The 14,069-nt window shown below is 42.0% G+C and overlaps 1 protein-coding gene and 1 non-coding gene across 2 annotated transcripts in view; both read right to left on the bottom strand.

The window, feature by feature from the left end:
- Window positions 1-4,114: 4,114 nt before the first annotated feature.
- LOC129496530 (U6 spliceosomal RNA) lies at window positions 4,115-4,216 on the bottom strand. The gene has a single exon (XR_008661804.1). It is a non-coding gene; the product is annotated as a U6 spliceosomal RNA (small nuclear RNA).
- A 599-nt stretch (window positions 4,217-4,815) lies between these two features.
- The window catches only part of SPTLC2 (serine palmitoyltransferase long chain base subunit 2), a 111,017-nt gene continuing 101,763 nt past the window's right edge, over window positions 4,816-14,069 (bottom strand). The window contains exon 12 of the mRNA XM_055304090.1: window positions 4,816-10,316. Coding sequence (XP_055160065.1) covers window positions 10,197-10,316 — 120 coding nt within the window. The 3' untranslated portion in view covers window positions 4,816-10,196. The remainder of the gene's footprint in view (window positions 10,317-14,069) is intronic.

The following is a 14,069-nucleotide window of genomic DNA, read 5'->3' as shown; positions in this document are numbered from 1 at the left end:
CTCCGAGCTCCTCCAACCCGGAGGCACTGCAGCCCCAGAGGTGAAGCTGACGTCCCGGGACAGCCAGCGGCCAGAAGAGCCTGCCCCGCCACCGCGTGCCACCCACTTTTGTCCTGGATAAGACCGTGGGACCACCCACCCTTCTAGGGAGACACCGGTGCAGGGATCCTCACAAGCTAGGGTACCCGGGTCGTGAAATAAAACCTCGGCTCGTGATGAAGATCGGGAACTCTGAGGGGCGGTGATGATTCTAGGGGGCCTGATGGGGACTGCGAGGGGATGTAAGCACGTGACACGGGGCAGGTGCGGAGGATGGCCAGGAAAGCCAGGGAGCGGCAGTACTTGGGATCCGGGCTTCGCCGAAGTGAAACTCCGGGGGACTGGGCACAGTTCTGAGAAACCACTCCTGTCCCCAACAGCTCAGGACTCTGCAGGGTTTTGAATAGCGCATCGCAGGGATTATCGTCTGGGTCTGGAGTTGGCCACGGGGGTTTGCATCTTGCTTTAACCATTTGCTAAGAAGTTGGTATTAATTGGACAAGTTCTTTGACCTCTTGGTGCTTTTGTCATTTATAAAAGTGGGTGGGGGTTTGTGTGGGTCGGGGAGTACCTACCGCACAGGTGTAAGGAATAAATAAGAATCTACGTTAAAGATTTTCATTAGGCTGAAGCTGCCATGTTTTGGTCAAATGAGTCAAACATTGGCAACTTCATGTGGTTCAACCTAATAAGATGCTCGGTACATGGCAAGGACTCAAATGTTAGCCGAAAGAAACCAGCCTTTGAGCACGTGCTACACGGTATTGCTTTTATGAGACAAAAGGTGAGGCTACCTTGTTCTTTTTTAGGATATATACTTTTTTCACACCCAGCCTATTTTGTCCTTCGAAGTCAGAGCTCAAGTTCATTCATTTGGTCTTCAAAGGAAAACAAGGCATCGTCTATGCACGATACATCTTTCTGAGTTAATCTGATTCTAGTCTTTCATTCTTTGAGCTATTTTACAACTCTGGAGGTTGCTGGTAAGAATAGCGAAGGAAAATCATTATTGTCTTTAAGAAATGCAAGTGATGGGGGCACCTGGTTGGCTCAGTGGTTGAGCGTCTGCCTTTGGCTCAGGTCGTGATCTCGGAGTCCTGGGATCAAGCCCTGCATCGGGTTCCTCTCAGGGAGCCTGCTTCCCCCTCTGCCTATGTCTCTGCTTCTCTCTGTGTGTCTCTCACAAATAAATAAATAAAATAAAAAGAAAGAAAATCTTAAAAACAAAAAACAAACAAAAAAGAAATGCAAGTGATATCCTGTCCTCTAGAGGTTCATTTGACCTCCCAGTGTGGAAGAAACCAGTTCTACCTTTATTTGCATGTTCGTTTCAATATTCCTGATCTATAAATGTTCTTGTTTTTTAGTATCTCCTTTGGTTGGTTGTCGTATCCTTATCAGTTTCCTTATTCATGAGTCAAATAAAATCTTTGACTTATGTTCATTTTTATATCTGTAATGGAGGGGTAGCCCTGGTGGTGCAGTGCTTTAGCGCCGCCTGCAGCCTGGGGTGTGATCCTGGAGACCCGGGATCGAGTCCCACGTCAGGCTCCCTGCATGGAGCCTGCTTCTCTCTCTGCCTGTGTCTCTGCCTCTCTTTCGCTCTCTCTGAATAAATAAATGTCTTTAAAAAAAATATCTGTAATGGAGTCATGATTTTTTGAGAATTATGTTCTAACAGTCTTGTTATACCCAGTTAACTCCTACCTCCCCAATCTTGGCTCCCAGCAACCACTTCTCCACTCTATCACTGTAGGTTAGTTTTGCCTTTCTAGATTTCCATACTAATAGAATTTTACTTATGGATTCCTTTGTGTTTGGCTTCTTTATTTGAGCATGTTAAGATTCATTCATATGGTTGTAGGTACCAGCCATTCCTTCTTCACTGCTGAGTAATTCCATCAACATACTACAGCTTGCTTATCCATTCACAGTGGTGGCATTTGGATTGTTTCTAGTTAAGGATTATTATGAATAAAGCATCTGTGAATATTCAAGTGCCAGTGTGCACATGCTTTCAGTTCTCTTAGGTGAGTGAAACTGCTGCCAAAAAACTGCCAAATTGTTTTCTCAAATGGCTGTGCACTCTGCATTCCCACATCTTTGTCAACACTTGGTATTGTAATTCTTTTTATTTTTATTTTTACTTTTCATTTATTTTTTTGGTAATTCTTTTTAAATGTAGCCATTCTAGTGGGTGGATGAGTGGTGGAGTCTTATTGTAGTTTTAATTTGCATTCCCCGACAACCAGAGATGTTGAACATTTTTCTATGTGCTTTTTTGGCCATTAGTGTATCTTCCTTTGTGAGGAGCTTGTTCAAATCTTCTGGGTCAGGACACCTGGATGGCTCAGCGGTTTAGCGCCTGCCTTCAGCCCAGGGCATGATCCTGGAGACCGGGGATCGAGTCCCACGTCCGGCTCCCTGCATGGAGCCTGCTTCTCCCTCTGCTTATGTCTCTGCCTCTCTCTGTGTCTCTCTCATGAATAAATCTTCTGGGTCACCTGGCTGGCTCAGAGTGCCCGACTATTGATCTAACGGTTGTGAATTCAAGTCCCATGTTGGGAGTAGAGATTACTTAAAAATTAAATCTTTGCAAGCACCTGGGTGGCTCAGTTGGTTGAGCATCTGACTCAGTTTAGGCTCAGGTCATGGTCTCAGGGTCCCGGGATTGAAGTTCCACATCAGACTCTCTGCTCAGCACATTCTGCTTGTCCCTCTCCCTCCCCCTCTGCTCTTCTCCTGGCACATGTGCACACGTATGCCCTCTCAGATAGATACAATCTTTTAAAAATACAAAATTAAAAAAATTTAAAGGTTTTGTTTGACAGAGAGCACAAGCATGAATGGGGGGGGGTTGCGTAGGGGCAGAGGGAGAAATAGACCCCCAGCTGAGCAGGAGCCCAGTGCTACTTGGGACTCGATCCCAGGACCCTAAGATCATGACCTGAGCTGAAGGGAGACATTTCACTGACTGAGCCACCCGGGCACCTCCACTCCCCACCAAAAAATATCTTTAAAGAAGATTCAAATCTTCTGCTTATTTTTTTAGTGAATAGTCTTGCTTTACTGAGTTTAAAGGGTTCTTTCTATACTCTGGATAGAAAGCCTTTGCTAGATATATACTGTGGATGTTTTATCCTAGCCTGGAGTTTGCATTTTCCTTTTATTGAGTCTTAACGTTTTCATTTTGATAAAGTACAGCTTAGCAATAGTTTTGAGCCATGCTTTTTTTTTTTTAAGGTTTTATTTATTTATGAGAGACACACAGAGAGAGGCAGAGATACAGGCAGAGGGAGGAGAAGCAGGCTCCATGCAAGGAGTCCAATGTGGGACTCAAACCCAGGAATCTGGGATCACGCCATGAGCCAAAGGTGGGTGCTCAACCGCTGAGCCACCCAGGCGTCCCTTGAGCCATGCTTTTTGTGTTCTAAGAAATTGTTTCCTAATCCAAAGAAACAGATTTTCTTTTATATTTTTCTCTTGGAAGTTTTATCATTTTTATGTTCAGATCTATGGTTTGAATTAATTACTGTACATGATGTTAGGTAAAGAGTGAAGCTCATTTGAAGCTCAGTACTTTCCCTGCTGAATTAACTTGGCACTTTGTCAAAAATCAACTAACCAGGGACACCTGGGTGGCTCAGATGGTTGAGTGTCTGCCTTCGGCTCTGGTCATGATCACCTCCAGGTCCTGGGATCAAGACCCATGGGGGGCTCCCCACTCGGTGGAGTCTGCTTCTCCTGCCTCTCCTCCTGCTTGTGCTCTCTCTTCCAAATAAATTAAAAAAGAAAAATCAGGGATCCCTGGGTGGCTCAAAGGTTTAGCCCCTGCCTTTGGCCCAGGGCGTGATCCTGGAGTCCCGGGATCGAGTCTGGCATGGAGCCTGCTTCTCCCTCTGCCACGCTCTCTCAAATAAATAAATAAAATCCTTAAAAAAAAAAAAAAAAGCGGCTAACCATATACATGTGGTGGGTCTATTTCTGGACTATTTTTATGTTTATTCTAGTATGTTAACATACAGTGTTACATTAGTTTCAGGTGTACAATATAGTGGTTCAACAATTGTTTCTCAGAAATATGGAACGCTTCATGAATTTGCGTGTCATCCTTGCATAGGGGCCATGCTTCTCTGTATGATTCTAATTTTAGTATATGTGCTGCTGAAGCGAGCATTATTTCTGGACTATGATGTCTTATTTGTTCTGTATGTCTTATTATGTTCTATTTGTTCTAATGCCAAATGCAGTCTTGGTAGAAAGCTTTGAAATCAGGTAGTACAGTTTCTCTTTCAAAATGGTTTTGGCTATTTTAGGTCCTTTGCATTTGCATATACCTTTTACCAATTTGCTATCGTCTACCATAAAAGCGAACTAGCAATCTTTTCCAATACTTGCAATCCTTCACTGGTTTTCTCCACTGTGTAAGACAACTCCTCACGCCGACAGCCCAGAGAAGTAAGCCTCTGCCCCCTCCTCGCCAGCCCCCTTTCTCACCTTCCCCTTTGTTCAGAGGATTAGCCACATTTCCTTTTGGATCCTCCATGCCTTAGAAAAGTTTTCTCTGTCACCTCTGTCTAAACCACATACTAGTTACACGTTTTTATCATGTTCTTTATTTTTCCTTCACAGCACTCACCAGTTTGTAAAATGACATATGTGTCCATATGCTTATTTGTTTACTGTTTGTTTCTTGCTGGTATTGGTAATGCTCAGTTCAGAGCCCGGCATGGAAACAGCACTCAATATTTACTGGTTGAATGAATAAAGGCAGAGTTAGCTTTCTGAATAGTTTATTTGGGGCAAAACAATATATTTGCATGGGATGATTCTTAAGTCATCTCGAGAAGTTCCCCTTCAGTTCTTAACATGTGGTCACAAACTGATACACCTAGCCCATCCCATTATTTATAGATTCACAGTCATCCAACAAGGTAAAAAAAAATAAATCATCTGGCAAAGAAGGAAAGCGAGGGTAAGGGAGAAAGAGAGAAGATGACATTTTAACACATGACTAAAATTTAAGATTTTTAAATTTACATTTCCCCCTCTCACTTTCTCAGGTTATTAGCATCACAGCAATGGAGAGGGATTATCATTGCACCTCTTGCAAAGTCCAGTTTACAGGCAAATTGGTCAATGTAAAAATAAAGGCCAACAAAATAAGATCTCAGCTCCCCATACACAATTTCTCTATACTTATTATCTTTCCCCCTTCTCTTAACATTTGCTACCATTATACAGAGAGGGATCATCAAGACTGTGTGGGCATGCTGGCTGATGCTGGTTGAACTGACACAGTGATTTCACCAAGGATCCTGTAAAGAACCACCAAGGATGCTTTTTATCAACCCAACCATTGGTTTAACATCACTGAGGTGACATGACCTAATGTGAAGGGTGAAGACAAATCAGGTGAAGACTCCACCTCAGTCAGGAATATGTCCCATATTCTGTTAGCAGGCCCACGCGGGGTGATGGAGCTTCACACAAGAAACCTGAGGAACTGTTGGGAAAAGCAGACTTTGAATGGACTCAAGGTTCCTGGTGCACGGAGGGATCACTTATCCATGGAGATAGCAACAAGGCAGATCACCTAGCACATCAGGGTGCTATTTCATCTTTACCTTTCACTCAGTTTCCCCACAACTCCAAAGGAACAAAACTTTGGGTATTGCTTCATCAAAAACGCATAACCGCAGTGTAAGAACCATTGCATTCTTTAGGGTCAGTTTACTAGAACTCATCATACACAAAGAGTCACAGTTCAAGGCCATCCATTGTGTGTACTATGTAGTTAACAAGACATTGCCCACAACTCTCCCATCCAGCCACTCCCAAGGGTGGGCTGGGAATATCTCCAGACTCACAGAACTAGAATATACTCAGTAAGTCCATCCACAAGCTAACTCCTTTGCACCGCCACCCCCTCTCCCCCAAAAGACTCAATCTATAGCAAAAGGTGCTTGGAAGACAGAAGTCACTGGAAATGACAAAAGGGGCAACGTTTTCCATACAATTAAAAGCAAAAGGATCACTGGCTAGTCCTAGCATTTCTTCTGTATGGTAAGGCAGGAAGCCAGCCTTCTAATTAGGATATCTGGGCACATGGTAATTGGGTAGGAGCCTAAACACTACATTTCCTGTGGATAAAGCTGAGAGAGTAAGATCTGCTTTTCTCCCTGTGGAAGGTATTTTGATTAACTGACTTAATAGATTAAGATGCCTGCTGGGCACTGAGCTTCCATGTTAAGCAGGTAGCAGCATCTCTTTAGGTTCTGAGGCTGCATTGAAGCAAGTAGCAGCTCAATAGCCAAGAAGAATCATTTGATTTTCCTAACTTCCTCTTCATGGCCCCTCTGGTCTATGCTGAGTTTACCTGTGTGAAAGGCTTAACAGTTCTGATCTTTACAAAGATAGACATTCAGAAGGAAAAGTACTATGCTCTTTCCCCTTTGCTAACCACACGGGTTGGAGTCAGGCGAGATTAAAGCCCATCTTGGCTTATCTAGAACACCAGGAAAAACATCCTGGGAATTAGGTCACAGCAGTTCTTTATACAAGGGAACCGAGAGCCAGTCAGTTGTATTTAATCATCTGTAGGTAGCTTTGCCTCATCCCTACAAATTCTTACAAGAATTACCCAAATTCTTCTTCACTGCCTATGGCACGACTAGCAGTCCTGTGCTATTTCCCAATTCAGCATGAATAGGGGCCAGAGAGCCTCATCAATTAGGAAAGGGAACAGGGTAGGCGGAGAAACAGGGAGATAGTGGGAGATGGCCTCTCTTTTTTCCCCTTCCCTGAGGAGCCAGGAAATCTCTCCATGTGAGCCATTTTTCCTCCTGGTTTTCACTAACAGAAATGAAGCAAAGCATACTACAAAATTCAGCTAGACTGTACTAGTCATAACAAACTCAGATAAAGGCTCCCTCAAGTAGGGAAGAAAGAAGTTTCCTGACTCCTGAAATGTAAGGCTGAGTGTCCAATGACAGGGTATCTGATCTAGTGATCCTCCAAACAGCACCACCATATAGGTTTTCTCTGGAGTTGAAATTCTAAAAATCAAGAATTGGAAGTTACAGAAAGAAAGGCCGAATACCCTTAGATGGGGGGATTATGATGAGAGACAAAGCATTGGCACAATATTCCATTCCTGGGCTTCCGAAAGGGCATTAAGCAAACACACAGCCCTTAGCAGTCATAGGATATTTCTATTCCTTCTGACTGCTTCAGGAAGAAGCGTGTTTTGACCATCTGAAGTGCTCACCATATCAAGAAAGTTTAAGACAGTAACCATAGGACTAAGATGCCAAGTTCCTCAAACAAGCAAGCAGTATGGTGAGAGGTTCTGGAAACTAAGATGATTTTTAAAGGGAAGAAATTTTCCAGAGCAAAGCAAAAAGTGAAAGTGCTCCAAAGACTCCATCCCTGAATATACTCTTTCAATATTTACTTGCCGTAGAGTGTATGCCATGTTCTAGGGTAAAACTTCTAAAATAAAGGTGGGAGGAGAATCTGCCAATGCCTCTTGATCCATTCTTTGTGATTCTGATGTCTCCTGGGTATAAACGTCCTGGTTTCTGATGTGATCTGCAGAAGAAGGTCTTATAAACCTGAAATGGATAAAGGCAATGCTAAATAGAAAGAGGGATGAGAAAAAAATGGTAAGGATTAGTCACATCTCTGTTGACTCTGATTATCACCTTTGGTAGTAACCGTTAGCTGACTCCTGTTTGCATCCCATCGGATTTGTGAATCAGGCTGTGTTAAACCATGCACTAAACAACACTTACGTCTACTCATTGCCAATAACTGTAATTTTGTACACCTGTATTTCCCCAAGTGCTTGGTTAAATAATGATACTTGTGATATGACTGGACTCTAGATTTATTTACAGTTTCCAAGAAGAGACAACCAGCATGTATAACATTTTGTCCTCTAGAAAGCAGAGGTCCTGGGTGGATCACAGTTTTGTCTCTTCAAAATAAATTTGTAACTTAACATCTATTCTGACATAACTTTGCACCAGCAAAGTAATATATATATATATACACATATGTATGTATTTAAATGCCCATACTGACATTTTAAATTGCAGCAACTTCATGCAAGTCAAAATAAAAAGAGTAGCAGGTAAGTTCATTGCTTGAAGTTTGTGACTTTTGCAAACTCTACACCATTTGACAAATAACTGCAATGCGAAAGCTATCTGATGTTCTAGTGAGGTTCTATGGTGAGGAACTAGATGTAAAGGTTAGCAATGTATTTCTTCTACAGGACTACTTAGTTACCACAATCTCTTTTTTACTTCAACTTGTGTATGCTAAATAATAGTCCCTGAATTTCTACTTGCTTCTTTTATTTACTCTTTTCTATTCTTTAAAAAAGCAAAACACAACCTTGGAATATTTCAAAGGCTGAAAGCTCTCAGATGCTGAGAGTGACCAAAGCTGACTTAAGACATGAAAGCAAAACTTCACCAACAATCCTGTTGCTTCCATCCTCCACTACATGTGTCTGCACAAACACCACAGCTGATGACAAGAAGCCCAGGAGAATTTGGACTGATAATTTCTACCAATACAAGGAGTGATCTCAAAAACAGAGACATGCAAAACTACTTTCACACAGTGTTGTTCCATTTTTTGCCCGATCCTTCCCCCATATTACTCGATAACTACTAGAAGACAAGCTGATCTTGGGTATAATAAAGTCAAAAGTTCTCTTCATTTAAGCTTTGGTCAACAGAAAAAAAGAAGAGCTTTAACATGGTGGTTTTCAGATTTGTTCTTTGGTCAAGCAGTATAAAGCTCTCTGAAAGAAGTCCCCTTACCTGGCATGAAAAGAGTCAAACTAGAGGATCCCAGTTTGGCAAAGACATAGGTATTCAAAATTTCTCAGGGGGAGAGAAAAAAGAAAGAAAAAAGAAACCCTAAACCCCAGATGCCAGATTAGAATCGTTTTAGGATGTTAAGAGTAAAAGAGAACTAGCACTCAGAAGAATAATATTTAAATAGGTCAGCTTCTAAAAAGGGTAAGTTAATATCTTTAATCCTTAAATAGAACATGGCAAATGATTTCTGAGCAGAGGATTTACCAACATTTTCCTTTATCAGTTTAAATCCTAATCTGGACCCAGACCCAGGCTGAGGCTGTCATAATTTTGAAAAGCAGGGAACAGTAAGAACCAAGCATGGACATCCTGCCAGTTCTATGCACACTGCCCCAACCCTCTCACCCCTGCAGGACTGCAGCTCAGCTGCTAAGCAGCTGTGGACACAGGACATGCAGTGAGGTGTGAGTCAGCTTCACCACGAAGGTCTGACCAAGGTGGGATGTGGGTGCTTTATGAACAACTTAAGTGTTTTAAATGGCAGGTGGAAGTGTTAGTTTAAAGCTTGGAGAGAACTCAGAAATTGGGCATTCCCCTCAGACAGTGATCATCATAGATATTTGATGGGGAAGGAAGAAATCACCTGGTGACCAGAACAAGACCAAACCTTGGTCAGCTCCTGGCCAGGGGAAGTTCCATGATGAGGGGCAGTTTTTAGCAATGCTAGTATTTACTGTTTTCCTTCAACAGCTAAACTTCAAACGAAAGGGAGAACACTTTGGTTGACTGGTTTAGTAAGGATTCCAAGGTTGGTAGCCTCTGAGATCTGGATTGGAAGTAAGTGGAAGGCACTTGCTCCTTGGGGAGGAGGGCTGTATGAGTCTCAAGGCTGCAGTGCCGGGGCCAGTGGGAGCTTTGGAGGGGCCAAGTCTGCAGGTGGCAGGGCGAAGGTAATGGCCCACGTGGTTAGCCAGGGCCAGGCTAGGGTCAGTGTGATTTCACAAGGAGAAGAGTTAAAAAATAAAACATTTTTAATGGACAAAAAAGTAGACTGGGTCACCTCTTTTTTTTTTTTTTTTTTTAAGGTGAAATGTAGCAAAGGAAGAATGTGAAGCAGTTTTTGTTTTTTGTTTTTTTTTTTTTTGTTTGTTTTTTTACTATTTACAAAATGCCATTTAGAGCGAGGTGGCCACCATCAGTAGTTGAGGAAATGTCTTTCATGTGAGATGGCCACAGAAGTATGGTTCCTGGAACTGGCTCAGAAAGGCCACACACTGTACTGAGTGAGGGTGAGTTCCTCCAAGGGAGCACCAAAAAGGCTCAGTCTTCTGTTTCTTCATACGTAGTCTCATCAAAAGGCCTGTCTAGTAGAGGCACCAACCGATGACGGGAATACTTCAGTTGCAATAGGTCCCCAACTTCGTCTATCTCCTTTAAAGCCTAAAATATATAAAAGCAGAGGTCAGTCAGAGCCAAGAGGATACAGGCATGCCTGGTGCTTTATTTTCCTAAAAATGTTCACGGCAAGATTATCCTCTGGTGGAACTGTTTGTGTCTAGTGCATTAACTCTGATCTAACTACAGGACAGCTGCGGAAAGACCCGCTTTTTGAGCAAGAAAGTCAGGCTGGTCATGAATAATGGGTTGTGAATAGCAGTGATGCAGGATAAAGGGTATATAAATCATCAAAGTACATCACGCTTGGTAGAGGAGTATCCACCCTGAACTTGCCAGGCTGGCTACCACTGTCACTTGTCCCCTCATACTGTAGTACTTGCTGATTCTATCATCATGCTACAAGAAAACCAATGGGAAGTGTGCGCTGAGATGCTTCCTAAATGCAAGATGAAGAGAGCTCCCAAAGTGAACTGCTGATCAGACTTAGTAAGAAAAAGGGGAAGCCGTTAGGAGACTCTGGGTAAGTAACGTACAGAGAGTAGATGAGGCAGCAAGAATGGAAACAGCCAGGACTTAAACTCAGGCATGAGTTTGAACTCTAAAATCCTAATCTTGGGATCCCTGGGTGGCGCAGCGGTTTAGCGCCTGCCTTTGGCCCAGGGCGCGATCCTGGAGACCCGGGATCGAGTCCCACGTCGGGCTCCCGGCGCATGGAGCCTGCTTCTCCTTCTGCCTGTGTCTCTGCCTCTCCCTCTCTCTCTCTCTATCATAAATAAATAAAAAATAAAAATTAAAAAAAATAAAATAAAATACTAATCTTGAAGAGATCTTTTCTTCCCGTCAAAACTATCTCAATTTAACTTTTTCTTTTAAAAAATTTGCTCTTTTGTTTTTCATAAAAAATTCAAACATTAAAACAAGTTATGAAAAGTCTCTTCCTGATTGCTACATCAATCAGTTCACAGTTAACCTTTCCAAAAAATGGCACAGAGAGTCAGAACAGAGGACCCTAATATGGGAAGTGGATATGTGTTTGTGATTTCTTAGGAACACTCTAACCAAAGGATATGGAAGCTTGAAGCCCCAGATACTTCTCAGAGAAATCCAAAGAAGACTACAAAAATTCTGTAATCCTAGGCTCTGGGCTTTTCACTAAAACCACCTCAGGCATGTCACAGAATGCTCTCTAGCCCTCATATTCACTCCCCAAGTGCCTGTGAATGGTAGGTACCCAGTGGATCCAGTAACAAACTTGGGGTGAAGGGCCTTAGCTTTGCAGACAGGACGTCTCATTAGACCAGGAAATGGTAAGGTGGGCAGTAGCTGCCAAAGTGTGACTCTCCAAATTCGCATCATGCCGCACACATCTTCTGTCCACTATTACAGTTAAAATTTCATATGAAAATATACACTTTCTACTTCATAAAAGGGAGTCAGCTAAATATTAGTAAAAGGTATATTTACTTGTTCTTAAATTTATATTTTTAAAAAGATTGTATTTTTTATTTATTTCAGAGAGAAAGAGAGAGTATGAGCAGGAAGAGGGGCAGGGAGAGAGAGAATCCCAAGCAGACTCCCCACTGAATGTGGAGCCAGATGTGGGGCTCAATCTCACAACCCTGAGATTAAGACCTGAGCCAAAATCAAGAGTTGGATGCTTAACTGACTGAGCCACCAAGCGCCCCTAAATTTAACTTAAAAATCAGTGTTTCTAGAGAGAAAAATCCCACGAATAAATAGTATCCCTTATTTATTCTAGCAGAAGAAAAAAAAAGTCTTCATTCCAAATGTGGAAAATAGAGAAAGCAAATTAAGAGCTGGACCTCAGTCCTCAGCTTTCAGAACAGTGGTATCTTGAGAAAACTGAAATAATTTAAGATTGAATTTCAGCTAGGAGAACCCATTAGTCATTTATCCCCCTGACCTCTGATATAGGATTTGTTAATTTAAAACAACATGACTTACTAAGATCACCAACTAAAAGACATTTATGAATTCTGACTTCAGAATATTTTTTTTCATCAATGTAAAAAAGAAAAGGAATAGACAGAAAAAAACTCCCAGTGGCCAAAGGGATCTAAATTCCATGATTTCCTCTGATCCTACACCAAACATTTCAGATAAATAGGTTTTATTTACATAAAACCGTAACTAGAAACTGCTAGTTTGCCGTTACGTAGGTCACCTGGTTAGGGGAGGAATAAGGGACAGTTATAAGTATCACCATCCGTTAGCAAATCATCTATACTCAACTGCTGGATCATAGGGTGAAATGGGTTCTTAGGGAAAAACATGTAAATCATAGAGTTGAGTTTGGTCCTTGAATAAAACAATATTCTAGGACAGCTGTCCCTGGAGCTGATCGGTAACCCTGCCTTTCTCATTTTAAAAAAGTTTTATTTGATACAATTCATATGCCATTAAAGTCACCTTTTTATTTTTTATTTTATTTTATTTAAAGATTTTTTATTTACTTATTTATTCATAGAGACACAGCTAGAGAGAGAGAGAGAGAGAGAGGCAGAGACACAGGTAGAGGGAGAAGCAGGCACCACCCAGGAAGCCCGACGTGGGACTTGATCCCGGGTCTCCAGGATCACGCCCTGGGCTGCAGGCAGCGCTAAACCGCTGCGCCACCAGGGCTGTCACCTTTTTAAAGTGTACAATTCAGTGCTTCTTATCTAATCTTAACGTATTATCACCCCAAAAAAGAAACCCCACGCTCACATCGTCATCCCTGCCTTCCCCAGGCCCTGACAACCATCAATCTAGTTTCTGACCCCATGGATTTGCCTATTCTGGACATTTCATAATGTGGTTTTTCATGCCTGGCTTCATTTACTTAGCATAATGTCCTCGAGATTCATCCGGGTTGTAGGGGTCCAACTTCATTCCTTTTCCTGTGGTGATCCAGTTGTCTGGTACCATTTGTTGAAGAGACTATTCTTTCCTCATTAACTAGTCTGGGCTCTCTTGTAGAAAATCAATTAGCCATAGATGCTTGGGTGTATTTATGGACTCTCAATCCTCTTCCACCATTGCTTTAATTGCCGTATCTTTGGGTTTAAGATTTTATTTATTTATTCAGGAGAGACACAGAGAGGGAGAGAGGCACAGGAGAGAGGCAGAGACACAGGCAGAGGGAGAAGCAGGCTCCCTGCAAGGAGCACGATGTGGGACTCGATCCTGGATCCCAGGATCACGCCTTGAGCAGAAGGCAGACGCTCAACTGCTGAGCCACCCAGGCATCCCAATTGCCGTAGCTTTGTTGTAATTTTCAATCCTGGGGAGTCTGATTCCTCCAACTTAGACTTTCTCTCTCTGAACTATTTTGGCTATTTGGGGTCCCTTACAGTTCCATATGAACTCAAGGATCAGCTTTTCCATTTCTGCTAAAAAGGCCACTGGAATTTTGATAGGCATTGCACTAGATCTACATAGTTTTATAGTTTTCACTATACAAGTCTTTCATCTCCTTGGTTAAATTTATTCCTGGGTATTTTATTCTTTTGAATGCTAGCACAAATTAAATTTTCTTAATTCTTGTTTCTTCACTGCTGGCATATAGAAACATACTAATTTTTGTATTGATCTTTAACCCTGAAACTTTGCTAATTATGTTTATTTATTAGCTCTAGCAGATTGGTTTTGGTTTTTGTGTGTGAATTTTCATTTCTATGTAATCATGTCACATGGTTCATTACTAAACAAAAATTCATTTGTACTTCATAATGCTCATGTTTATCTCCATAAAACAGTGCAGGACAAAATGACTTCAAGAAATCTATGCTTTCA

This window comes from Nyctereutes procyonoides, unplaced genomic scaffold, assembly GCF_905146905.1.
Source record: "Nyctereutes procyonoides isolate TBG_1078 unplaced genomic scaffold, NYPRO_anot_genome, whole genome shotgun sequence".
In the NCBI taxonomy this organism is placed as follows: Eukaryota; Metazoa; Chordata; class Mammalia; order Carnivora; family Canidae; genus Nyctereutes; species Nyctereutes procyonoides.
This window is presented reverse-complemented; position numbering and strand designations above follow the sequence as displayed.